General features: G+C 46.5%; 1 protein-coding gene and 1 long non-coding RNA gene across 2 annotated transcripts; one reads left to right on the top strand and one right to left on the bottom strand.

The window, feature by feature from the left end:
* On the top strand, positions 1 to 27,712 carry LOC141974149 (uncharacterized). The gene is made up of 3 exons (XR_012635696.1): positions 1 to 361; positions 25,771 to 25,900; positions 27,638 to 27,712. It is a non-coding gene; the product is annotated as an uncharacterized LOC141974149 (long non-coding RNA).
* On the bottom strand, positions 20,934 to 24,469 carry LOC141974063 (uncharacterized). Its single transcript, XM_074933316.1, has 2 exons — positions 23,075 to 24,469; positions 20,934 to 21,570 (listed from the first exon to the last, which is right to left on the bottom strand). Exon 1 carries the CDS (start codon positions 24,467 to 24,469, stop codon positions 23,162 to 23,164), a length of 1,308 nt encoding a protein of 435 aa, XP_074789417.1. The 3' UTR covers positions 20,934 to 21,570; positions 23,075 to 23,161.
* Positions 27,713 to 27,782: the final 70 nt, after the last annotated feature.

Raw genomic sequence — 27,782 nt, 5'->3', positions numbered from 1 at the left:
CTACGCTTTCAGATCTGGGAAGCAGTGCGTGTCTAGGCTGGAACACAAGGGGATCCCGAGCCAGGAGACTTACCAAGGGTGTGGTACTGAGCCATGCACAGTAAAACAGGCTCGCTGTCTGAGTTTTGTTACAGCCGTCCCTGACAGCCCAACAGTTAGCCTCAGAGCAGCGGGCGTGATGCCAGGAGGCACTCCAGCCCTGAATCAGCCGCTCCTTAGTCCCTTCAACATGGCTGGGCAGCTGGGGGGCAACAAGGACTCGGCCGAACTCTCCCTACAGCGAATCTCACCAGCATCCCAGGGCTGGTACCACCAGCTGCAGCAGGAGGCATCATGACTTTGCCGCTGCCAAAGCTGCAAGGTAAGTCACGTTTAGAATTTTTCTCATAGGTTCTTTTGCCTGTTTGTTCCACCTCATCTCTCTTTTAAACCGAGTGATCTCTTTTCCAATGAAATGTTGCTCTTGCTGCATACTGGAAGTTAATACTTGGATCGTTTCTAAATACTTGGTACTGAAGGGATATTCGCATTTTTATAGAAACAGGTTGGAGCTTGCATCTTAGATTCTGTGGGTCAGTAATGTAAAGTACTTGAATGACTCAGTAGGCTTTTCTGTCATCAGTGATTAATCTTCCGTACTCGGTTCACTTCAGAATTTCAAATGGCAACATGAAGACAGGTATTAGGTTTCACCGCCGCTGATTAGGGTAGCTGAATGAACAGGGGCAACTAAACCCACGGTATTGCATCAAAATCACTTTCAAAAATCCCTTTTACTATAAAATCAGAGTTTTCTCAGCTGCCATCAGTGCCCCAGACGTGCATGCTTGTTCTTGCTGTGGAAGGTCTGCTTTATCAGTCAGGTTGTGCCATCCTCATCCGAGCTGTTGAGGGAGTTACATGACTCCAGAGTCACAGGCAAAAAGTTCATCTCTGTATGGATCCTCCCCGTTGTCTCAGCTGTACCATGCTTGCAAGAGTTCTACCCTGAGATCTCTGCTGCGTCCTCCCTGGGGTCTCAAATCAGACTGCAAAGCAGTTCTGCGAGACACCTTACCCCTGTTCTTCCCCAGTATTCTCTGCCGTTCTGGGTCTCACCCTGTTAGAAACAGTACTCAATCGAAACACAGAGGATATAAAATACAGATGTATTTTTTACTCCTCAGAATTACATTGATTGCTTCTCAGAAAGCCGCTGCTGCTGAACAGAACTCAACCAAGTATGGCAAGATAAGTATTAGCCAGCAGGTTACAATTGAATTGTACAGCTTTAATGGAAAAGGATGCGGTGGGACTGCCCGGTATGAAAGTGATAAAGGGGTGAGCAGAAGTATCAAAGCTTCAGCTTTTTCCATTTCTTTCTTTGTTTCTTTTTATTTCTTGCAGATGGAAATGGCAGGAAAAGTTTTCCTCAGGTGGAATATTAATTTTAAAAAATAAATTCTCTGCACTGTGCCTGAAGTACTGTTTAGTTATTAAGCTCTGGTGACTACTGGTTACCAGGTGAATTGTGTGAAGCACCAAATCCTACAGGTTGTCAAGCAGAAAAAAGAGGAGACAGCTCGTGTGTCGAGCAAACTCCCTTACAAACCGCGTGCATAGTACTCTCACCTGCTGGAGCAGCGACTTGCCTTTACCTTGTGCCTGCTTTAAAGTTTAGTGTCAACACACCTCTCTTCTCACAGTTGTAAACGGGTTTCGCTTTAGTGTTTAAAATACCGTCTCTCTCAGAGCATTAGGCTGCACCGAAGATCCTGTCCTTCCTAAATCACAGATGAAAAGGACACACCGATGCACAAATTTTGCTGCGTTAAAATTTGAGAGTGGATGTAAATCAGGGAACTGGAGATTAAAAAAATAATGCGGGAACAGGAGCGGGGAAAAGCAGATATAACAGAGTGAAGGGCAAGTGGCTTTTTAGGGTGGGTGGGGGATGAAATCTTAATGAAGAAACAGGCATTGCAAAAATGCATCCTTCCACTGCGGAGTGCTCCAGGTTATAGTGGCTGGGCACGTAGTATTCTGCAGGAACATCAACTCGTGCCGTTCTTACATCATTTCTTCACCCCACGGTGCGGAGCTGGAGGGTAGGGATTAAGCTGGGAAACCTTTGCTCTTCATTTAGCCAGGGGCGTCTAATTGCGAGCTAAAAGGTGCAGCTCTGCTGCCAAACAACTTTTGCAAGCAGTGACCTTACCAGGTGAGAAGTTTCCCGCTATAACCGTTGCTGGCAGATAGAAGCATGGGATCAAACAGGGCCTTGCTGGAGCATCCGGGGCAGTTCCCTACCTGTGGATGCCACCACACCTTCCATAACGTAGCGAAACCAGGCGATACTCCTCAACTTTCATCTCTCTTAAACCTCACCGGGCCTGGTCGGCCGAGAGGAGTGGGGGACGTGTTTCCATGCTGTTCTCTGACCTATCTCACTCCTCCTGTTGTCACGCCTGCTGTCCCTGGGTTGCCAGCGCAGCCAAGCCAGGTGTCCACAGCGTCTGTGAGCTGGAGCTTCTCCTGCTGTCTTTTACTTCTTCTCTCATCAGTAAACTGCTAAACCTTTTCATCACAAACTACCTCAGTTAGGTCACTCAGAAGACAACACCCTGAAGACTTTTTGATTAGCGTACAAATTCAGAAAAGTTCTGATCTAACAGAGTACTTGAATTCATACTAAACGCTGATCAAGGGAATAATCCCACTAAATCTTCTGTGATCCATATATGCGTTTAACTGATTTTCTTCTCAGGGGCTTTCAGACCTCAGGGTGATTGGATAAAACAATTACACCTCTTGCTTGTGGAAAGAGAAAAGATTCCTTCAGTGACAGGAATCACAGGAATCATAGAAGAGATATGTTAAGTATTTAAAATGAGAAAATGAGTCTCTTTAGGAATTCAAGGCACAGGTAAAACGGAGCAACTAATGATACGGAAGTTACCCAGTACAACTTATTCAGTGAAATTACCGATTCTTCAGTTGTCAGTTACCTAGAAATAAGATTTTTTTTCCCCCAAAATATATTTGTGTTAAAGTGTTCAGTTGCTGTATGGTTGTGATCCCCACTAAGTCAACGTGAATGTGTAAATTCCTGCTGTGACATTTGCACAAAAATGTGTTTTCCCTGGCTCCTATTAAGCAAATTTCATATGCACAAGGAATGTGCAAAGAATAGACACTTGGAGGACGCACCCTTCTCTCTTCCCTTGCACTTAATCAATTAGTAAGACTTGAGTGATCTGGGTCATGTCCTTAGGAAGGGTTCCCATTCCTTTGTGTTCCAAGAGAAAACCACAACCCTTCCTTTTCCGACCACACCAGCTGGCTCTGTTGGAGTATTTGTCCTTCAAGGTTTGGTGCTGCGGTTCTCAAGTGCCCAGAACCCGTGAAAACAATCTGAGATTAAACAGCAGAAATTCCTGGTGTGAGGAAGCGCAGCCTGCCTGTAAAAGGAGGTAAATGGCCACGGGGTCCCTCCTGCCTCTTACTGATTCAGCAGATGCTTATGCATATGTCGGCTCAAGCACTGGAGTGTCCTGTTAAATATAAAAAATGGCCATTGTAATGATCCCGTCAGCTAATGGGGAAGCTGAGGCACAGAGTGGCGAAGTGACTGCCCTGTGTTTCTCAGCAGGACGATAGCAACACCAGCCTTAGAAATCATGTTTCCCAGGTCCCGTCTGCCAAGGGTCCGTTTACAGATTTGTAGGGGAGAGCACGAGAGCGCTGCGTTTAAATTAACGTCAGAAGAGAACGCGTCAGAGAATACATTGCAGGGTATTTTCCGGGCATTCCCACAAAACTTTTCTTACAGATTGATTTCAAGGCTGAATCCTGCTGGTCTCGCAGGCATATCTCACTGGCTTTAGGGTGGCTGCTTCTGTAAGTAAAATCAGCAATACTGTATTTTAGCCCAAGCAAAGGTTCTGTTAGAATAGGAGAAAAAGAATGGTTCAGAGAAAGCACAGCTGACGGCTGAAGTGTAAATGCTTTTCCTCCTTTTCTGTCTTCTTTCCCTAGAGCAGTACATGGTTGCAGTAGGGGGTGGGGATTAAGCAATCCTGTCCACTTTCTGCAAATCTAAAGCAGTTTGTATTTTTGCCGGAATTTTTGGTTTCGGAACAAATGCCATGAAAGATTTTTAGTTCTACATGCGGTTACATTTCAAAAGTGTACCTGCTTTTAGAGGCGGGGGAAGGAGAGAAGGGAGGAGTACCAACTACTTGGGTCTCGTGCCAGACTTTAAGGTAAAATTAACTCCTTAAAAAAGATTTTTAAAGAGAACACAACCTTTTTCTAATGTGCATTAAGAATGTTGGAGAGCTTACTGAAGCATGTGCTTTGAGCTTTCAGGAGCAATCTGTGGTCAGGGGTTTGAAATGAAAACTGATCTGTGATTTACATGGTCAGTGGAAAGAAAATTAACCTATGGAAGGTTGCGATGAAATATACGACAAGTAAAAAAGTAGATGGGGATCTAGTGGAACTAAAAAGTCCCATCTGGAGGAACTGATTGACATTTTTACATTGATCTGTGTTCTGCGTGAGTTGTAATGTTAGTGGTAATTTTATGGGACTGAACTGAAATGAAAAGGGTGTTGCCACAGACTGCCGACAATATCGGCTTGTGTTCAGTGGAGATCCTGCATCCTTTTCCCCATTTTCCTATAATGTGGCTCATTGCACTTTTTTTCAGCCGCTGTCGTTGAATTGATTCAGCCTTTTACTTGAGGTTATTCAAGAAGAACATCCAGTGCTCACAGATACAGTCTAGCAGCACATTTCAAAGCAACACTGCTGCTTCCACTGACCCCGGCACAGCTGAGGCACTGTCCAGGGGACCCTTTGCAATATCTGCTGAAAGGGCAGGTTACCACTCGGAAACACAGTTTATTGACAGAGTTTGAAAAATACGTTCTCTTCTGATTTGTGACTCATCAGCACAGTAAGAGTAAAGAATCAAAGCTTCTCCAGAACACATCTATCTGTTCCTCTGACCCTTTGAACTCTGCTGTTCAGTGCAGGACATCCCCGATTGCTCTTGCTGTCAGCTTCGTGGAGAATGAAGGGAGAGAAATACGTCAGAGTGACATGATGCCACGCTCCCCGCACTCTTCTCCTGCTTTTGTACTAGACAATCTTTCACCTGTTTCAATAATCCAGACTTTACTGCTCTTGGAAAGAGGAGCTCTTGTCCTACCTTCTGACATAACCCTCCTTCTGTAGTCTCCCCGTATGACACCTTCTGATTTATCATCGTTTACGCACTTTGAAATGTAGGGCTCTGATTTGGCAGAAGATTAATATTCTTTGGAATCAGTAGGCTCTATTAGAGCCTTTGGGGAAACTCGTCCCATCATGGATTTAAAACACCTCCAGTTTTCAAAATCTAGAGAAGAATCTTCCCATCAAAGGCTTGCTTCCCTCTGTTATTAAATGAATTCGCAGTAGGTCCTATCAAAGCCTTGTTTGTTGTGGACACCTTATCCCCCTGCTCACAGGAGAGGTGTGTTAGATTTCCCGAGCAGGTGGAAGTACGTTTATGCTATTTCTTTTTCTCCGTTCCTTTAGGAAAGACGTAGGTCTGATTCAAATACATGCCAAGCATTCTAGTTTCTTTGAACTGCACAGGGCTTCAGCTCGGCTCAGCACCATGCAGGATTTGGACACTGCCGAGCAAACACAGACCGTAGCCTTGTAACTCTTCTCAGTGTTACTTTTTTCTAATGAAAACTGGAGAATCGGGTTTGAAATTATACCATGTGCATATCACCATTAGCTGAAAGAGGCTTACACATCACATTGTACAACTAATATATGCAGTGTATTAGTTTGAAGCAGGGCGTTGTTGAAGAATATAGCTTGAAAGAAACCATGTTATTTCTCCAGGAAATTAGTTTTGTAAGCATCTTTGAAAGAGGAGAAATATCCCAAATCTATCCCAAACAGGACAGATGTTTTTCAGCAGAATGCTGTGGCTAATGGCTGTAGGAGCAGCCTCTCTAATCACAGGCTACTGTAAAGGTCAGAATTAGGTATTGGCTTTCCGTCCTGTGCATCTGAAACAATATACCCTAGCGAACGTAACCGGGAAACGGTGGTAACTGAGCCTACTGAACCCTCAGCACTGCAGAAAGACAAGTTTTGAGAGAAGATGCTGAGTGGATCCTGCAGCTGGTAACTGTCATCCTGGGAATAATGACACTAATTACTAGATGCTCGCCCCAGACCCTTGGCCTGTGACTTTGACGGAGTCAATGACTGCTGCTCTGGAGAGCGTAGTGCTGGTAGATTTGCAGTAGGTGTCAGCAGAGCAAAAAGGCCCCAGGGAAGAGACTTGTCTCTGATGATCTTCAGGGTCCCCACTTTTACAGACCACAAGGACCTCACTGAACGATCAGATAACGTCTGCACAGACCACAGAGCAGTTGAGGATTTTCTAACAGAGAGATCCATTTCATCATAAAGTTCCTGATTTGTAAAGTTAAGATTACGTCCATGTAAGCTCAGACTCATAGCACTTGCAACCAGCAGGTTTTACTTTTGAGGCTGTGCTTTAAATGAACCACAAGCCCCATTTTTTTCTATCGTCCTTCCTCCTGACCCACGTTAAGTGGACTCTATTTCTCCTGGAGTTAGTTTAAAATACGACCAAATCTTTATTGACATAATTTAATTTTTGTAGGCCTTTAAATACTGGGAAGTTTATTTTATGTAGGAGAGTGGGTCTAGTTCCTTGGACTGTTACGTTCTCTGTCTCTGTCTCTCTTTCTTCCCTCCCAGCCCACAATAAGTAAGTATATGAATCTGGTAATATCCATAAATTCAGGGCATATAATCTAGCTGTCTTCTAAGGGTGAATATCAGGGATAATCCTGTATCCTTAAAATCAATAGTTGACTGGTGGCAACAGAAGAATTCCAGTAAAATCAAGATTCTGTTCATCAGGCACAGAGGAAAATGTAAGGAGAGCTGTATTTCTCTTGCTCCTGCAGTTTGTGAAGGAAAGGATTGTTGATATACTTTGGAATATGAGTTCAGAACCTTTGATCAGATGGAGTGAAAAAACATTTGAGTGCTGCCCCATGCTGGAGCCTGTTTTGTCTAAACAGCCAACAAGGTAATACTGTAACACCGCAAATCCAGGTTACTTACCCTCCTGTGCGACTAGCTGACGGTTCCTCATATTGTCTTCAGGGAGACAGGAGAGACTGTCGAGGCAGAGCTTCTCTTAACTGCATGTGCTGCTTCTGATGGTTTCCCACGGCACTGCGAGGGGACAGGAGAGATCCTTAAGGCCTGGGTGAGTTGTCCCGGTCTGAGCTGTCAAGCTGCCAGCTGACAGAGGTCCTAGCCACCTTTAGTTAGATAGAAGAGAAGAACTGCTTCTAGAAAAATCCTTGCAAGTTTGAAAGAATTGGAAAAACCAGTGCTTAAACATTGCTTTGAATGTAGAACCTGGAGTACAACCCTAGTATCTGTACAGCACTTAGAAGCAAGAATAAACATGGCGCTTGTATGAGCAGTTCATTTCTTTTCTGCAGCCTGCAACAGAGAACTTAGTTTGTAAACTTGCTCTCTGTTTCAGCACTTATTTCTCCTAGGCTTGTGCTGGTTTGCTTTGCTTTGTTTTGTTTACTGATTGTGCCCATAAAGGCGAGGGTACGCAGTGCACTTAGTTCCCACAGCAAGGTAAGAATGCTGAAGTTCCTAAGGAAGAAAGCAGAATGCATTTTAGAAGCCACACAGGTACTAAATGGTTCCCTTGGAGACCACAGTGTCATGTAGACTAAGAGGAAGATGTGCCCAGGCGTCTGAAACCAGATACAACAGGTGAATCATTGCTGTCTCCCTTAACGAAGGTCCTGTGATTCCCCACGTGAAAATCTCTGGAAGAGTGTGTTTTATAATGGTAAGTGCAGTGTTTGTCTCAGAAGGAACAAACTATTAGAAAGGTACTGAAGTAGCAGGTCACCATTTCAGTGTGGCCTCTCGGCTCTGAATTAGAAACTATCGGCTGTGACTGGCTTATTGGAGAAAGAAGTCTGCAAGGCTCATTTAAAAACTTAACATTATTTTTTCCCATTAAAACTCAGTGACAAAGAGGCTGAAACTCAAGTCAGGTTCAGGACTTAAAATTTCTCCTCTAGAATTTTCAATGTAGATTCGTTTACAGTTGCCAGGAGACTGTAGGGGCAGACACTCAGAAGTTTCTGGTACAGAGCTGGATGACTTGCTGAGCTTCAGCAGAATTGCTGAAATCAAGGGGTCCTTTTAGGTCTGAGTAGTTTATGCTCATCTCTATAAGCAGATTACATCTGCTACGTTAGCTGCTGTTTCTGATTACGCTTTATTCCTTCAGCTCGCAGATGAAAAACTGACTGGATAAATGGCTCCTTCTCGATTTGACGTACTTCTCCAGGGTTTTAATTATGGCCTTTGGAGGTGGAATCCCTTTTATACAAGACCAGATTCACAATCAAAAAATATCAATTGGGTTTCTTCATGACAAAGTGCTTCAGGTCAGTGCAAGGAGACAAGTATTTGCTGTGTTTAATTTTCAGAAAGCAATGTGATGACAAGGGACAAATATAAAAGTTCCGGTGGTGCATGTGGTTTGCCAGAACCAACTCGAGTGGAGGACGTGTGTCCTGCTTCAGAATGGTTTGAAATGTCAACAACCGCGCCTTTCCCCTGTAAAACAGACAGGGGCTCAGCACAGGGGGGGACAGAGGAGGACAGAAAGGGCTCTGCTACGCTTTTACTGCAGAGTTCCTTGGGAAAAGCAGAGCAGCAGGATGCAGTCCAAAGAGAAGTACTGGGGGGAAGCATCTTCAGTTAGAGGTAGTCATGCTCTCTTGTGCTTTCCTGGGAGGCTGAGAGGACAGAGGGGAGAAGCACGGTGCACTGAGAGTCCTAACTTCATATGGTTCGATACACTCGATGGCAGTTTGTCTCCGGGGTGTTGGTTTGGGTTTAGGGTACAAGATTTCCCTGTGAATCCTGAAGGTAGCTATCAAGTACCCAGAGACCTGCAATATCTCTTCAGTGCTGTGTTTCCACAGAGCAGGGGGCAGAGCTTGCCCTCAAGTTGTTCTTACTGTAGGTAGACTTCCTAGATAGAGGTATCCCCGCAAAAATTATGATCATTTTTGTACGGTTGCTTGTTTATAATTTTGTTTTCTATCGGTGCCTGAGGAGCAGAGTGAGATCCCATTGTGCTGTGCACTTAGAAAATCCTGAGCTAGAGCAGCTCCCAAAGCGGCACGTAAGGCAGGAGACCCCGGGTTAATATGGTCAGATAGGGAAGACAAAGAAACAGGAAAGCAGTAGCGGTCAGTAGGGTCTTAATGGACACTGTCTGACCTTGACGGGTAAATGAGAGAGAATGGGGCAGGAGCAAAAGCATGCGTTCTGTGTGGAGAGGAGGGACCTACAGGGATAGTATGATATAAAAAGCTATATAAAAGGGAGAGGGGAGAGGAAAGAGAATCTGAAGATGGCAATTGAGTATCAGCCAGGACCAGCCCATTTCAAGGAGGGGCAGAGGCACCCCTTCCCTGCTTTCCCAGCCCAGTGGAACATGCAGAGAGAACAGAAACACACGGTCTTACCAGGGCGATGCACATCCAGATGATTAGCCTGGTAACTTCCTAATCCTCGCTGTCTGCTGTTCACAGTAAGAAGCAAAGGGTTGCTCTGGACTCTAGAGTCATATTTGCCCTGCTTGCAGAGTCTCTTTGCATGTGGTAATGCCCACTGGAGCAACAGCGCCCTGGAACGGGAGAGTTACAGCATCTCCATTCCACACAACCCTCAGTCATACACTTAAATTCAAGTATGTACTTAACAGCACGAATTAAAAGTCATCTCAGCACTTGCCATGAGTGGCAGCAGCACGGAAAGATTCAGCAGTAAAGAGCACAAACCAAACTGGGAAAGAAAAATGTCTTCAGTAGTGAAGGAAAACAAGTAATGCCACTAATGTGAAAATGGGGAAGGAGGGTAGGTCACACCAAGGGTCCGTGACGGTCCGGCAGGAACGCTAAGGCAGATGCTGCACGGAGCTGAAGGGCTGCGCCAATCCTGCTCACAGTGCCAGGACTGCCAGAGCAGAGGGTTACATCACTGACCGTAAACCTGGAAGCAAGGGAATTGTTCCCCTGGAGCTTTTTCCCCGAGCCCTCTCTCTCCAGCCTTTGCTTAAGATTCCATCAGTAGCCGTCATTAGCTTGTCAGTGTATGACCTGCCACCCTCTTTGCCAGGATGCTGAGGTCATCAGGGCTCCATTCTTAGCTGCTCGCAGCTCTCTTTCCTACCCCAGGCCTCCCACTGATAGCATTGCTGGTTGTCCCACTGGTTCTCTCCCCTCGCCCTGGGATTTCTGTCCCTTTCTTGCCATCGTGAGAGGGATTCTGTCAGTCCTTATAATTAACAACCCCAACGCTCTCGACCATAACAGACTCTTGCTTTCACCATCCTAACTGTTCCCCTCCAGCACGTTCAGTGCACTCCAAAAGCCAGCTTTTGCCTCCACAGAACAGTGCCCTGTTTAGACGGCCCAGCTGATTCCTACTGGCTGCCTTAATTTTCCTGTTTTATCTGAAGCACACACTCTCCTTGTAAACTTTCTCTGATCAGAACCCTGTTGAGTTTCACAGGCTTCCAAACGTTACCTCAGTGTTCACAAAACGCTCTACGGTTCAATTACAAATGTGCTCCAGGAGCTGTATCATTCTATAGCACATTGATACAGGCACAGGCTACCAAGAAACCCAGCACTAAATCATTTAACATGAGTCCAAAGACAACTGCAAATTGCTATAAGTGGTTAGTCAAAATAGATCCTGAAACAGGAGGAAGGGAAAGAATGTTACAGTGGTCCCTTGCTGAACTCTCAAGCAAAGGAGAGAACTGAAGTTTAACTGTGAAGACAGTATGTGACATTCCTGTTTGTTGATTTTCTTTTAGGACAGTCAGGAGAGAAAGCTGAGGTTTCTTACCCTCTAATTGTGAATCACGACATCTCACTGCCTGAAGAGGAAAGCAAAGCCATCATTCTTTTTCTGACCGTGCCTAACAAAATCCTCAGACAACGGTGCAGCAGCCCATAAAGGTTTCTCCCAGGGTCTGTCATGCTTAATACCTTCCATTAACTGAAGAAAGCACTTTTTAACTTTCAAATTGATTCAAAGGAGTGGGGAGAAGAAATCATAAAATACCTAAACTCACAATACCATGGAAAGATTTACATTAAAATAAGCCTTCCAAGAAGTTAGCTGTAGCTTTGTTCAGATAAAAGACATAAAAGACATAAAAGAAATCTCCCTTCTCTTCAGAAGACTTTATGATCCATTTTCCCCCAGAAAACTTTCAGAGGAAGTCATTCCAGAAAAAAACAAATACAATAGTGAGGGTTTTTTTAAAGCTGGGAAAATAAAAGAAACAAAAGTAGGGTTTTGGTCAAAGTTGAGCTAAGTGTGATTTTATCTTTTTACATGGTACATATCCTGCACAAAAGCCATGAGACATGAAAAACAAGAGGGTGGGACAAATTTTGACTTAAACCGTAACCCCATTATAATTAATCTGTGCTAGATAGTTTACCAACAGGGCAGCATAACACTTGCAAGAGCTTCCATACAACCAGCAGCTAGATTTCTTGCTTTTTATTACTTTCCTTCACGCCTCTAGTATGAGAGTGGCTATCCTGACTGATGGGCTGAATCTCTCACCCAGTATCTCCCTTAGAAGCAGGTATTCCAGGCTGCAGTCAGGATGAAGTCATGCAGGATTTCTGATGTCACGAATGGAGATGAAACAATCCCACGTGATCTCTCTGAGGAAATAATTGATGCTCTTTGCAAGCACTGTACTCCTTGGCCACAAGACCGGTGAGACACACTCTTGAACTTCTGCCTTTATCAGTGAATCACCTTCTGTCAAAGTGAACTTTCCAAATACCACTTTTTGAAAGCCTCGAGGGCAACTATGACATGATCTTAGAAATTTTAGTCCAATCTCCCCACGTTGACCTTTCTACCTGCTTCATGTTTTACCTTCTTCAGCCACAGCAGAGGTGATGTAGGAGCCCAGAGCTGGACCACTGGCCACACACGTTGCTGCCTGCAGCTCTGTGGGCACGAGGGTACAGTCCCTCTGTGGCACCAATGCACCCGGAGAATTGTCTGAGGTGGTTACTGCATTCCCCTCCTGACGGGCTCACGCTGAGTTTGGTTTCTTCAGCCACCTTTCTCTCTGCTCTGTTTAAATAGAGCCTTCTCCAGGCTGCGCGTTAATGGAACATAACATCTCAGTGCAGTATTTCATCCTCCAAAGGAAAGAGAGGCCGCTTCCACAGAGATCTGAAATCTTATTTTTAGCAAATTTGGAAAGTGTCCACTGTTTTCAGGGGCATTACTCACGACTGTAACAATATATTACTCAGCGCTGGTGCCTACTTGATCTAGAAATAAAAATGAAGAATACTGGATCATTAGAGGTCCTTATACTATTTGATTACCAAATACTAAGGCAGTTAATTTTTCAAAAGTACTATCAATGGCAATATCCATCTACCTCAGCCAGCTCCGGCCTCATCTCTGCAGTTTACCAGCCCAGCCGGCCTCAGCTGGGGGCAGGTGGAGATGGTTTCACTTGTGGGAATCATTAAAAACTTACAGCAGCTCCCCAAACCTAACCCTGTTCCATCAACCTGGGATTACTAGAGTGAAATATATTAATTTAATTGATTGAAACCTCCTGGACAAATGCTTTCCTTTTATATATGACACGTTCTCAGCTGAAAGAAGGGCCTCTTTCTACCAGGTTAATGCTGGTGGAAGGTATCACAGAATCCCAGGTTGGAAGGGACCGCGAGGATCATCTGGTCCAAGCTCTCTTGACAAAAGCACAGGAAAGATCTTCCTACAGGAGAAAAATATTCTTTTATTTCCTGGAAAAGTTATCCCTGGTTTCTAGAGTTCGACCAGTTTAACTGTATGTGTTGATGAATGTCGTTTGCACAGTAGAGGTGGAGCCAAGTCTACTTCAAGACCTCAAATGTAGATCCCTGAACTACAGAAGGGGTGAATGACAGAGCTGGAGTTTGCAGGTAGGACAAAAAACAGGTGGTGGGGGGGAACCAGAATAGCATGTACCACTGTCTCTAACCTTCTTAGTAAGTAAACCAGAGCTGAGGTGGGTAACAAAACTGAGCAGTTTTGAGAACCACAGGCACCTCCGTTGGCGGGTAGAGTAGCTCCCTGTTGGGTGCAGCTGTTCAGGCTAACTTTATGTAATAGGAAAAGATGGGTTGGCTTATACTACCCATGGGATCTATGTTGCACATCTGTTAAAATGAGATGAATTATCCTCCCCTCACTGATCGTGGAGGGACACTAGATGAAAACACAGAGTAAATACTCACCATTTGAACTATTTTAGGAAGATGAGATCTACACGAGCCAAACCGTTCTGACAGAAATAGTCAGATCGGTCCTAGCCCTTCCTCTCACGTCAGAGTTGCTGCCATAAATGCCGGTAAACTCCCATTAAGGAGAATATTTAGCCCTTGCAGCAGAACATAGGGTCTAGAATCCACACCCTATCCCATACTGGATGCAGTATTTCAGTTTTTAATCCCCTGTGACTGATGGAGCACTAAAATAAATATTCACAGCGTTCTGTACTGCGATGCTGTAGCCTGAGCACTAAGATATAGCTCTTGTTACATTTTTATCTCTATATTTTTCAGAGAGTGGACCTGGGTTTTTTATATCCCATTTTGCTCATCAAAACTGCACTGTGTTTGCCGACCCAAGTTCACCACCTCTGCACCTGTGTAATCATTTACACTAGAGCAAAACAGTATCAAGGGAAAACTGAGACCACAACCCCACATTGCAATTCTTCTCACTCCCTTTGTAGGGCTATAACTAAACACAGAGGGTGAAATGGCAAAACAGGCCAATTATTACCTTCAGCCCAGCCTGTTCGTTCCTTGACACGAAATCCCAGCTCGTGTTTTACTCAGGTTTGCCCTTCACTGTGAAGGCAATCACTAAACTGACACAAAGTGCCTTATATTTATTTCTCATCTAGCCTTACAGCAAGGAAATGTTCTTCTCCATCGTGATTCCTAGCGTCCACTCAGCAGGGATATGCTTGGCCAGAAAACTACGTGGTCTGTAAGTTACTGCTGCCCTGTCCTGAGCAAATATGATGGTTTAATTAGTATATTCATGAGTGATATGATATGACGACCTTGCAGAGGAGGTGGTGTTGGGCACTGAAGTCTGCCTGCACACTGTAAATCAGAGAAATAATTCTGCAGAATCAGTAAGGTTAAACAGATGTAAAATAGTTTATCTGCGATCGCAGCCAAGTTCTAGATCTCTGCTGCCCCCCAATGCCTTCAGCTAGAGCAGGTAGCAATGGCTGCAGGAATTAAGGAAAGGGTATTTGTCTAATATGTCTGTTCTTGACTCTTCATTTCTGCCAGGGACACAAAGCAGTAAAGTTAATTGTTTCTGCAACACATGACCAGAAGCCTCCTTCCGCACAGTGTAGTGAAACCCTAATAAAGTCCTGCGTGGGACCAGGGTCTCACTCTCATGTTTACATTAGTCCTTAGTACATTCTTCGGCCAATTACTTGTACTCATAATTGCATTTCTACATAATCTGTTTTGATTCATTTGTCAAACACGATTTTGAGACACGCTTCAGTGTCAAATGCTTTAGTAAATTCTAGATGTTTTCATGTACTTCCTTCCATTCTTCCATTAATTTAGAACCTAATTTAAAAAAAAATCATTTCTGCTTTGCATGATTTCTAATTGTGAACCTTACGTAACCTCCCATGTTGTCTCTGAGGAAGCATGACATTTCAGTCAACAGTATTTGTCTCGAGAGTAAATATACTTTATATCCTAAACCACCCCCAACGTTCTTTCTATGTTTGTGCTTTCCTGGTGCATTTCTATCACACAGCTCATTTCTGAAGCCTAAGAGCAAAATGGCATTTCATTATTACATAGTTTTTACATAGTTTTAGATTTTAACTCGGTATGGCCTAAGTATACACGGGTCTATATAGAGCGAGATCAGACTTCTTTTAATCATGAGTCAACGTCTGTTTTATTAGGCTAAAGATGACATGCTGGTTGCATAAATCTCCCCCCAGCAGAAAATCTTTTACCATTAGACGTAGACATTCATGCCGTAGGATTTCCAGTTACTGCTAAGTGTCCCTACCTGAAGAGTTGTCTGCTCTAGAGTCTGTACAGTCTATATAGGCTGTCCAGTTAAGGGCACCATTAGGAGATGATTTATCCCGTCCTGATACATCTGAGATAAGTGGGATGAGTGCTTTCTGCAGCTGTCTTCTTTCTCCCCTGGCCACAAGCGTCCCAGATGACTAGCTTCAACCAGGCTCCAACTCTTTACAAGTAGAGCAGTTTGAGAGAAATTTCTTATCTAATAAAAATAAAAATAATCTGAATTGCTCCTTGAAAGCTGCCAGACCTGAAGACAACATTCAGTACCACGATGCCTTTTGTTTGTCTGAAAGTATCTGCTGAAAATGCAATAATTAGAACGGTGAATTGGATTCACCTCGTTAACATCCGTATCATATACTCATTTTTCCAGGACTGAACTTTAACAACTCTTTAGAATTTTGAAACAAACATTAGCAAACAATTTGTTGCTGAAGAAATTCTTTATGCATGGTGTCTCCAATTTCTGTCAGAATAACTTACAGTAAATACTAACAGCAATCTTAAAAATCCAAGGAGTGAAATATTATGAAATATTATTTGTTAGAACTCCTGTGTCTTTATAGTGCAGAAGAACAGAATCAATCCATGAAGCAGCGGAAGGTCTAGTAAATCCTTTCATACATACCAGTTCATATTTACTTAGGATTCCCAGGAGTGCGTTCCTGCAATCAAGGGACAGGGCTGCCCAGCATGAAAACACACTCGGCACGGAGCAGACTGCATGAATAACTGCCCGTCAGAGCGGCTTATTAAAGGGGAACTACAGTTTTACAAGACAATTCTTGTATCTGACAGTCCAATCTAAAGACAGATAGCTATAGAAGTATAAAGAGTTCAGGGAAAGCTATTTCTTACTCTGAAGTTGAACTAGAAGTTCCGTTTCTAAAGCATTAAAAGAACAATCAGAATGTTTTGGTGGGCGCATAAGCACGGCCCTTTCTAGACTGGAACGTTCATCCTTTGCATTTGAAGGCAGCGGTGGTATTTGCAGGCGGTGGGATGAAGGGGCTGGCAGTGTGGCTGTGGAAACCATTCTCCCTTGTGTAAGCAGAGGCCGCTGGTGATGGCATCTGGGGTACGCCCTTGAAAACCTCCCAGCAGGTGCCCGTGGTGTACGACTGGGACCCAAGAAGCCTTCCGGAGCCGGCTGCTGCCTTCCAGGCGGGATCGCCCGCAGGCACTTACTGGCATGACCGGAGTCTCGCCAAACATTTTCCCTCTAAATGCTTTACCAGGTTTGGCAACCTCCCACAGGCCCCTGGTGGCCCAGCCCAGCCCCGTGGCCTCCCGCAGAGCTCCGCAGCTTTGCAGCAGGCAGGGCAGGGGCTCCGCACCGCTCGAGGAGGGGCTGAGCCCCGGCACCCGCGCCTCTGCGGAGGCGGGAAGCTCCTTTCCTGGAAGGCCTCGTCCTGCTTCATTCACCTCGTTAATGGGTTTCTCTTCCTCCTCTGACTGATGTAGAGGTTCTTAGAGAGCAGGGAGATTGAAGCTGAAGAGAATGACATTTTAAACACTTGGGGTTTTTGGTGAGGGGAAGAGTGTAAGGAAAATTCCCTTTAAAAAACCCCACGATCCAAACCAAAAAAAGCTGGCACAAAAAATCCCATGGCCTTTGGGTGATAACTCCGCTTCATACATCTATTTCAACCTTTTAAAAGTGTCTTAGCATTCTTTCCGTGCCTTTGAGGTGATTCAAAGGTAGGCACCTGAAAGTGGAAGGACAAAGTACTTCCTTATTGAAGTGCAGCATTCAAAGCCAGATGAAAACAACACCATAGGCCACAGGAACAGCCCCTGCCACCTTGTTCAAACCAGAAACATTTTGTCAGGGTTGGTTTAGTGCTTGAGATCGAGAGATCTAAAGTCTGAAACCTGTTCGCTCAAGAGCTGATCTAGACTCAAAGCCCACCAAAGCCAACGTGAGTCTTTCCACGGATTTCAGAGAGCCGGGGTTGAGAGAACAAAGGCGGCAGCTCTAAAAGTGCTGCCCAGAACTTCCGACCCTTTCTTTTGATGACCACTGCTGGCACTTTAAGCCGTGTCATGGTCTCTGCCTGGATGCTGAGACTGTCCTAGCAGTGGTGGATTTGATAATGGTCATAATCTGGATTTTCCACTGTGAAATACACTGAGTTGTTTTATTGATCGTAACGCATCATAAAAATCATCAGGTGGAAACATCTCACAGTCACTGAAAGAAAGCTTTGCTCCTTTCCCAGTAATACACTTGATAATGTTTCCCTTGGAAAAAACCAAGCAGCCTAATAACTTTTTGTATAACACTCTGAGAGAATTTACTGCTAATAGTTCTCTCTGAGAACATTCAGATTCCAGGAATATACGGCTTGGTTTAGAAAAATTATTATCAGTTCTGAATGTTATAAAACGGACATAGTTTCCAGAAAAGGTTGTAAACAACTATTGGGACTTTCTGTTCCAGGAAAAACATTAAAAACAATCAAAGAAAAAAAATTAAGTTGGCCGGTGAGAAAAGTGCCTAGACAAAGCTTCCATTATAGGATTTAACAATCCCCTGCAAATGCTGCTTAAAGATGAAATTGGATTCCTGCCCAGAATATTAATATTTTATTGCAGTTTATGGAAATACACGTATTTTATAGATACATGTACATAGCCATATACAAATAGAGGACGAACATTCCCAATGGTCTGGAAAATGGTTCATTTCATCAGTATTTCTCTCTCTATTACCGCTTTGTCAGGCAGAGGCTTCTGGTGAGGAGGAGGAATTCCTCATTTCCGGACAAGGACTTCTGTATTTCCCTTTCAACCACCATCAGTGCATGTGTGTGAGTAGTTACTGTGGGTGACACAAACAACTTCTGATTAGAGAGGGAGGAACAGTGCTCACAACTTTCTATTTCCGAACAGCTTCACACCAACAGTTTGCAAGTTGGACGTTTGGGCACATCCAGAGCAAGCTCAGGAACACAGAAACCAGCTTTACTGTATTTGACTCATCTCAGTGCAGAATCCTCATGAAAATAACAAAGTGACATTTTTCCAGCATGACAGGAGAGAATTTTGAGCTGCTTCTCAAAGTCAGACAGAAGGAAGGCACTGAGAATTCCATCAGCCCTTCTCTTTTTTCTAGGCGCAGCAAAGCCCTGTTGGAGGTTTGCTAGCCAGCTGCAGGGTAATTGCGAAATAGCTCCGTGCTCAAAGTGGAAAACGGAACCTGCCTCCCACCTGAGACCCACGCCAAACGCAGGCAGCACCTGTCTCTGCTTCTCCAGGAGCCTGGATCTTACATGGCTGGAAGAAAATGCAGCTCGTTTTAGAGAGGCCTATTTATGTCTAAGTAAATTTCAAAATTGTCCTGGTGGACCTGGTCACAAACTATTTCATATTTACCAGTTAATGTTCACTGTTAATAGCCAAAAGGAGACTGTATCAGAATTGCTAAAAAATTATGTGGTAAGTCAAAGTTAAAACAGTGTGAGCTAGTAACCATGGGGGGTTTATTTGGATAGACACGCTTCGTTTTTAAACTTTTTGACTGTGCCCATATAGAAAAAACTCTTGGAAAGAAAGGCTAACCTTTATAGAAGATCAAAACCAAGTGGCTGAGTTCTTGGCTTGCTCTGTGTTCCCAGGTGAATGAACAATACCTCATTCTGGAGAAGCTGTTTTGAGCTACTTTCAGGAATTGTGAGGTACAAGGGTCAATGGAAACGTTTGGTTTTTTCCCAGATGGAACCGGAGCTGTCACGCCAACAGGGCTGGAAAGTGTGCAGCCACCATCCCATCGTCTGCCCTGCCAGTGGGCGACCAGCAGGACTCTATCCAAAGCCAAAGTGTCCTGGCATCCTCCTGTCCCTTTCTAACTCGTTCCTGGCCGGGCTCAAATGGCTATACAATTTAGATAAAAAGGGGATAGGACGTTGTTACTTCTTCTTTAAAAATTAACACGTTTTTTATACGTGCAGGCCATTTCTGTGAATCCGGCCCGGTTCTTTGTTCCCACAAAACCATCTTCATTCTTGCTTCAGCGACTTCACGTGTCAGTAACTCGTTTCTCACACCGTACAGCAGGTGCCCGCACATCATGTCCTTTCATTGTCATTCTTGTTGCCACCTCATACCGCTCGTCAAAAGATGAGAGGTAACGCTGTCTGCAGGCTGAGGGATCCTAACATCTAACCCTGCCCCGGCTCGTGTGTCGCTCTCGGCCTTCGGAAAATCACATCATCAAGAGGTGACACAAGTGATACTCCGAGTTTCTCAGTTCTTGAATGCCCGGCACAATTTAAAAAGCTGGCCTTAGCTCAGCTGCCTCTCAGTTGTAAATGGAGGTAAGGACACCTTTCTGTGCCCCTAGAGAGAGTTAATATTTGTCCAGTGCTTTCAAAACGTTAAGTGCTGTGTAAGTGCTACGCATTATTCACGGGAATAATGTATGTTTTCATCTCGAGCTTGTTCTCTTCTGTCCGATTGTTACAGCTTACATATCTAGCTTACCATAAATCAGGATTTTACCAGAATATAGTCCCAGAAAATATCTTTCACACTCTTCTTTGGAAAACGGTCCTACTTTTTATTCTGAGACTTGAACATAAAATCAGAGTTCTGTTGTTTACAGAGTAAAACAACTGGTCTCCGGGAAGGGTTCTTCCCTATCTTGTTACCTACAGCATTTTCTTTTCTCAGTTACCGTTGAGTTTGCCAAAGAGTACGTAAATGCAGTTCATAATCTCATTGTGAGTATAAATGTATGAAAAATGTACCAGTAAACACTAAACAGAAAAAAACCCACATAGAACCTTACAGTGTTGGTTATTTAAAGCTGTTGCAGAGGACCAGGTTGTCACTAAACAATAGTAAACTATAAGTTAGTTTATATTTTGGAGCCATTTGTACTACCCTTTCCCTCAACTGCTTTGGGCTTGACTATAAAATTTGTAGTGACACTCCTGAGCACGTGTGCATGGGTGTGAGTCCGTTGCCATTCAGTAAGGGTTAAAGTCCAGCTCCCGTGAGGAACTGACCACAAATGGAGTTTTTTGTGCTCCGGAGTTTACAACATATCACTCACGGGACTGAGCGTGCTTTGCTCATGCTGCCAAGTACTTCAGATGGAAATAAAAAAGTATGCCTAGACTGGGTGAAATTCTGGGCGGCAGTGAAGGTGGATAAAACTGAAGTCGCTAAAATGATTTCCTGGGTACTTCAGCTGCCTCAGTCCTGCAGGAATAACCCTCCTCCCTCAGGAGGGTGACAGTAGGGTAAATGCAGCGCTTCACTGCTTCACCACCCTCCGGAGAAAGTTCTCGTTAGCAAGGCAACCCTTGGTCCAAAGTTAACTAGTTATCCGCCCCTGTCCAAGATACACACTGTCAATCAAACAAACACACTACTGATGGTGATGCCTGCGATGCTTCTGACAGCACAAGACGTACCACTGATGTAAATTCTATTTGTGCAGAGCACACAGGGATAGAGACTGACTCCTCGTAAAATCTCGTTGCTCTTTTTCTCTGAAGAACGTAAAATCTCATGCTCTGGCACGAGCAGAAAACAGATTTCCCCCTTTTGCAGAAATGAAGCCACTTACATTTATTGTAGTACTGTAAAACTCGGAATTATTTATTTTTTTTTTAATTCTAGAGCACCAGATGATATACCAAGGTAAAAGCTAGGCTGTGTCCATGATAATCATACCCCTCCTAAAACACATCACTTGGGCAACCCTTGGGTATTTACACAGAGTTACTAGGAGATGTTCACACATTTGCATTTAAACATCAAGCTCAGGGAAGCTGTCTTGTTCCTTGTATCACTTTCAGTATAACACAGCAAGAACACTCTGAAGTATTTCCAAAGGAACATAACTTAGGAAACAACCACTTTCATTACATGCGACAAAGCCACATTTTTTAGACTAAAACATAAACAGTTTAATTAAAAAATATTATGTAATAAATTAATAGTTTTATCTCCTCTCTGAACTGAGAATCTTTATCTCCTTTCTGAACTCAAAAGTAATTAATCAGCCTTTATATTCCTAATAGTCCCATAATCTGTAAATATAAAAATTCAGATGCAAGAGGAAGTAAATGCCGATGAAGAGTCAGCAGAAGGGAAGGAGAGGCGCTCTCTTTAACCCCTCGGAAAGATACTACACCAGTGCAATGAATGCAGTAAACGTCACAGTAGCTCTATAAATTCAGATGTTGCCTTTGAATACCTCTGCTGGCAACTGGAGTCCTGCATCCAGCATGCTGTTATCCCAAATGTCATCCTACTGGAGGAAAGGCTTAAGACACACCTGTAGGTGATCAAAATAAAAGTTAGAGGAAGATTAAAGATTGCTGAGCATACTTCAGAAACACCTGGGCAAAGCCTGGAAGGGAACAAAACTTCCCTCTAGCTCTTGCCAGACTTCAGTCCAGGTTTCCAAAAGCCACGCCTTGGCTGGCTGAAGCCAAGAGGAACGTCCAAGGAAATTCAGTTTTGGCTTCTTAATTCTCTCTGAAAATTGTCCACGCTGGTCTGTGACAGACCCCCAAGATGATGATGCGTGTATCGGGTACATGTAAGCCCAAGGCTGAAGTAATTTTTGCAACACAAATTCATAAACTTAATTTTATTTCCATTCTGATTAAGAGCAACACACTGTAAAAAAATTAGTAATTTTTTAAAGTGTCTTTCCTTCAGATAGAAAAATCTTTTCCTTCGTGAATACCCAAAGACGGAACATAGGTAGCCATTCCTCAAAGAAATGAGCTAGAGCATAGAGGTCACTCACCCCAAATGAAAATTGTACAGAAAAAAGAGATGATGAGTATCGGAAACGGAAGCAATAACATTTCTAACAGAATATCTTTAATAGAAAAGCAAACCAGTTATTTATTATATAATTTATAAGCCCTCCACATCACCTCCTGGGAGGAATATTTCCAAGAGGGATTTGCTTTGTGTCTGTAGAATAACCGGATATGTTTTGACTGAAAATGTTGAATTTACCAACAGGGCCTGACAATGAAAAAAAAAAATTACAGAAAGCGGTGATATTTAAGTGAGATGGAACCCACATTCCTCTTTTGTGGTCATACGCAGCAAGTATGAAATATAACTGGATTGCATCTGTACATTTTGGGGAGTATCTCTTATTTATTGCAAATGTATTTCATGCGAGGTAACAGTTCTGTCTCCATTCATCCTCTTCAGACGATACTCCTAGTCTCTGTGACAAGAATTTCCAATTCATTCATGGCCAAATACTGCCTTTGGGTTTCTCGGAGTTCGTGTTATGAAAAGGAATGTTTCTCTGCTCCAAGAGCAGTGCCTCCGATTCAGTGATGGGATGCACTGAAAAAATAAGGTGAGAACCCAAAGAGATGACAAGATGACAAAACTGTCTGAATTTACGGAAAGGAGCATTTTTCAGTTTCCTCTTTGTAAATGAAAAACATACATGCACAGTGTGAAGAAACACACTGTGCCTGAGATCTGTGAAACGTGTCAGCCCGAACCTTTTACGGTTTAATGACGAATATTTTTCAGGAGGTGTGGATAACGTATATTCTGTTTGCTGGGGGAAAAGAAAAGTCTTTTCTTTTCTCGATGTAACAGTCCTATCCCACCCCCATTTCCCCTAGCTCTAGACAACCAGCACTGGGATATCTCTGCACTGTGAATTAGGAGGAGTATGAGGGTTGGGGTCGGGAAGCTCCTTTCCCCCACAACCGCCTGCCCCACACTCGGATCAGCCCGGTGATGATGTTAAGCTTGGGCTAGGGTTTGGGTTTAGACATCGGAAGCTTTCTAACCCTCACGGCCGAGGGAGGATTTCCTCGGAACGGTGCGCTCCTCGGCACGGCAGTTCCCACACGCGGAGAGCCGGCTGCCCTTAAACCTTAGCAGAGGCCTCGTTTGAGTGCCGCATCTCCGGGAAGGACGCGGACAGACATCCTTGAGGGCCAGGTGGCTGAAGGGCTCGGGGCCGGGGGTAAAACCAACCAAGCAAGCGGCGATTCCTTGGGCAGGAGCGTCCCGAGGGAGAGCGGGGTCCTCCTGCTGGGTCTGCCTGGCAAGGCGGCACTGAGGGGAGCTCCCGCCGGCTTTCCAGAGAGCCGGTTCTGCGCAGCCGAAGGAGCTCCGGGGCAGAGCCAGGCCAGGCGGAGCGGGGATCGGGGAGCAGCGTTCGGGAGGCTGCCAGGGAGCCCCCGCCCCGGCCCGCGCTCCTCGGTGCGGCAGCCAGGCGGGAGCCGGCCGGCGTTTCCCCTCCGGAGCGCCGGGGACGAGCGGCAGGACGAGGGGGTGGCTGGGGGCTCCGGCCCCTTCCCTCGCGGGGCGCCCCCCGGCCGCCTCCGCCCCCCGGGCCCGGGCGGCCGCTGCAGCGGGGGCGGCCCCCGCTGCTCCCGCCGGGGCCGGCCGCCCCTCAGCCCCCGCCTCCCCCGCGGCGGCCGGCCGGGGCTCCAGGCCGCTGGCTCCGCCCGCACCGCAGGGCTCCGCCGGCAGCTCCTCCCGCCCCGCGGCTGGAAAACGGCGGCGCGGCGGCGGGGCTCTCGCCCCCCCGCCCGGCCCGGCCGCCTCCCCCTTCCCCAGCGCCGTGACCCGCCGGGTTCCCGCCGGAAGGGAGGAGAAACGCGGCGGAGGTGAGGACCCTCCCGGCCCCGCTCCCGCCTGTGGCGCTGCCGCGGGCCTCCCCCGTTCCCCCGGGGGCCGGTGTCCCCGGGCTCGCCCCGCCGGCTGCAGCCCCCGCCCGGCGGGGCTTTGCCGAGGGCGAGGTGACAAGTCGTCTGGAGACGCCGGGCAGCCCGCGCTCGAGTCAGCCTCGCTCCAGAAGCTGCCTCTCCTCTTCCTCCTGCTTCTGGTTGTCTTCCCGACGGCCGCTCTGCCCGAAGAGAAGAGGCCTCGCAGTTATTTTGCCGGCGGTCTCTGCTCCCCCCCGGCGGCAGCTGAACAGGATCCGCTTCCAGCGCCGGATCCGCGGCGGGAGCTGCGCAGGGGCGGAGGGAGGCGATGCCCGCGGCTCCCTCGTCCTCGGCAGAGGAAGGCTGTGAGGCTGCCGAGGGAAGAGGCTCTTCCTGTTGCAGGGAGTGCGATTTTCGGGCAGGTGAGGGCTTTCCCCCGCGCGCTGCTGTCCGCGGAGCCGTTTCGCGCTCTGCTTCTTCCGTCCCTCGCAGACAGGGGGGGTTGTTCCGCGGCGGCGGTGAGAACATCCCCGCGGGAGTGAAACGGCCCCGGCCTCGGGTGGCTGCGGGCGGGGCTGTGCCGAGGGGCCCGTCTGGCCTTGGAAGGGTTTCATCTTGATCGGAAGCTTTGTTTAGGGGGTACGGAGAAGAACACTCTGTTATTACTGATTTGTGTCCGCCGCGGTTCTTGGGCTCTGCTGGCTGTGAGGAGCAGCTTGCTTTTCCTATTGACCCCCAGCTAAGCCTTGTGGAAGCAGCGTGAGCAGGAAGCAGGGCGTCTCTGGGTGTGAGTAGAGCCCAGGTGGCTTTTAGGAAGGAACTGTAAATCCTGGGCGCGCATCCCTAGAACGTGAGAGCATGGCTTGTCAGTGACAGGCGGCTGGGTCCGGTGCGTGAGACCTGCGAGCAGTGTCAGCGCTGAGGATGCAGGATACACGGCCGGCAAGCAGAAGCGCTACAGCTGGCAGTCGCTCCTTCGGTCTTCCCAACAGCCTGCTTGGTGGTGTGGGCTGGGAAGGGTATTTCTGAAGGACTGGGGTGACCCAGTTGCCGCCTAGGATGTGCTGGCGTTACCGAGTACAAAGATGCTCCTCAGCCAACTCAGGCTATTTCTCTGCTGAGCTGCAGGGGTGTGAGAGGGGAAAGTAGTTGTAGTGCTGCAAGGGGATAAAATCTGGTTTCGAGCTAGTTGAGCGTTGTGATTCACGGCCGGTGCCGTGCTGTTAGAGGCTGTTTTGGGAGGGATAGCTTCTTTTCGGTGTTGCTGGTTTCCTCCCGAGGAAGATGAATATTCAGCTTGGTTACACGTGTTTTACATGTCTTTGTGTTGTTGAAAACGGGCGCTTCTGTACACTGCGAGACTTGTGCTGTTTTAGTTTTGGCTGCTTATGAAACTTTGAGGTTGTGGAGAATTGATGCAGCAGTTACACAGTCCCAAACAGAGATGGAGGAGGCACTGTTAAATTAAGCTGAACATCCTAACGTATGAATGATTTTCCTTCCTGAGTATTTGCCTCAGACCTGGAGTCTGGTGTTGGGTCAGTATTGTCTGACAGTGAACAGGAACATCTGCCTGTTCCCAAAGAGGATCATGGCTTGAACTGCCGTCTCAGTGATACATAGATGGAGTATACTTGGTGTGAGTGCTTCACGGGAGCAGAAATAACAGGGAAGTACCTACTGTCGCTTCTGTTACTTGTGTCGCAGTGGCGGGAGCTCAGAACTGTGTGCATGTAGAGGTACTTGTGTGTGTATGTGTACAAAATGTGTGTATATAAAATATGCACGGGTGTATATGTAATATGTAAATAGACCCTTTTTTTTCCCAGCTCCTGACTAGTGTGTGCCTGTGCACAGCTCGACTTGCTTCACATCTCCAGTCCCAAGGATTTGCTGGCTGTGATGCAGCGGGACGAAATTACTGTGACGCAGCTCTACCGAAACTGTGGTAGGATGCAGGTGTGTTAAGAATCTCTCCTCCTGCTCGACCCGTTCCGCCCTGCACGGTGGGGTTTGTCGATGGTGGTGGGTGTCCAGCATGTGGGTAAACTGAACTTACTGCCTTAAAGCGAGGAGCGCTGCTGCGTAGTGCAGGGGCACTGTCTGAGCAAGCAGTGGTGAGCGTGACTCAGCTCCGCTTCCTGAGAGAATTGAGGCCTCGGCGCGCGGGGAGGTTGGATGAGCAACGGGGGTGGATGTACTGGGATGCTGCCGTTACTGGAGTAACATCTGGGGAACCGTCCGCAACAGGAACCCCTCAGCTGAGCTGAAGTAGCCTTTTGCCGCTCCTGGTGCCGCGTATCCTTCTCCTTCGTCTCAGCGCCTGGCGCTCTATTCCGTCTCTCGCCCCGAGCCGGTGGGGAGGGCTGTGGTGGGGGGAGATGGCCACGTGGGTGTATGGCTTCCTCAGCAGGGACCTCGGGGGCTTTCGGAGAGCCCCAGGAGCTGCTTCTGTCCGCTCTGTACCCGCGGTGTCCCAAGCGGCTGCGGAGTGTGGCTGCTCAGCCTCCCATTTCCTGCTTTCTGCGTGACAAGAAACTCGTAGTATTGGTGTTCTTCCTTGTGCCAGTGGAGAGGAGACGTAGTGAGTTGCTTTAGGAAGTCTGTGAACCTGAATAGCGCTTCGGGGACAGCTGAAGTTGCTCTAGTAACTTCTGATCCTCTTGGCTTTTGCTGTGGTTTGGCCCTTCTCCTTTGCACTTGAACCTCCAGTGAGAGGTGGGAGCGGTGCTACTGCAGTTACTGCAAATGCCATATTTAAAATGCCTTTGTGTTCAACGGTGTATGCAGACATGGAGTCATTAGACCACTAGTGTGATGGTTTAATCCGTTTTTTTTGGTAAATGGTGAAATAGAAAACTAGTGCCATCTGTGTCTGTGCATGGTGAGCTGCAGGAGAACTTCCCTGCCACAGGGCTCGTGCTCTGTGTGAGATCCTGTTAATTTTCAGGCTGCTGACTCGACTTTGCTCTGCTGCTCTTAATGAGTCACTGCAGAACGTGGATGGTCGTGCCCGTGCGTGATCAGTAAGCCCGTGCGGGCTCTGCCTGGCAGGCAGGGTGCTCCTGCCTTTGGACAGCTTCTAAATTCAAAGCCTTGATGGAGAAAGGGCTGGACATCTGTTGGTTGAGTGTTGCTGCTTCAGGACAGCATGGGATGCCTGGGCAGGTGCTTCCTAATGCCCTGTGTGGGGTCAGGGATAACGTGTATGTCCAGGCCACTAGCATTGTGAAACTAGTCGCTGCTTCTCCGACTGTATACGTACAGTTTCTGCACTTCGGTGGCGTATCAGGGTGCACTCACGCTGCCCCCGAGTTGGCACGGTGCTGCAAAGTACTTGAGATGGTACCTGTGGGTCTCGGTGCTTAGCCAGTGTCCTGACAGCCGCTCAGATGCGCTCTGTGCTGTGTAGGGTGTGTGTCCGCACCTGCATTCATGAAAAAGACAAAAAGCAGTAAGAAGCCAAGCAAAAACCCCCGCCTACAAACTAAACCAGTTCTACTGTGAGCCACAGCAGTTGGGAGTTGCTGTGGTTTTGCTTGTTCCCGGTGCGTTTTTGTTGCGTGTTGAGACAGGGCAGATGATAACCAGCCCGATTTTCGGTGCTTTGGCCAAAGTCCATCCTGTTTCACATTTCGAGGTTTGGGTGTTTTAGTGCCTCTCTAAGACTGATCCCAGCCATCCGGCTTTTCAAAGCCCCCATCCAGGGAAACCTCCAAAACCCCACGTTCTCCTGAAAACTGCAGGTCTGCAGAGGACATCTGTCTTCGACCGGCTGGGAGTCGAGGCGAAAGCGGACACGGCCACAGGAGGGAAGGTGAGAGGACGTGGGTTTTCAGCT

The sequence above is a fragment of the Athene noctua genome, unplaced genomic scaffold, assembly GCF_965140245.1.
Source record: "Athene noctua unplaced genomic scaffold, bAthNoc1.hap1.1 HAP1_HAP1_scaffold_31, whole genome shotgun sequence".
In the NCBI taxonomy this organism is placed as follows: domain Eukaryota; kingdom Metazoa; phylum Chordata; class Aves; order Strigiformes; family Strigidae; genus Athene; species Athene noctua.
The sequence above is the reverse complement of the archived record's forward strand: the minus strand, read 5'-3'. Positions and strand labels throughout refer to the sequence as shown.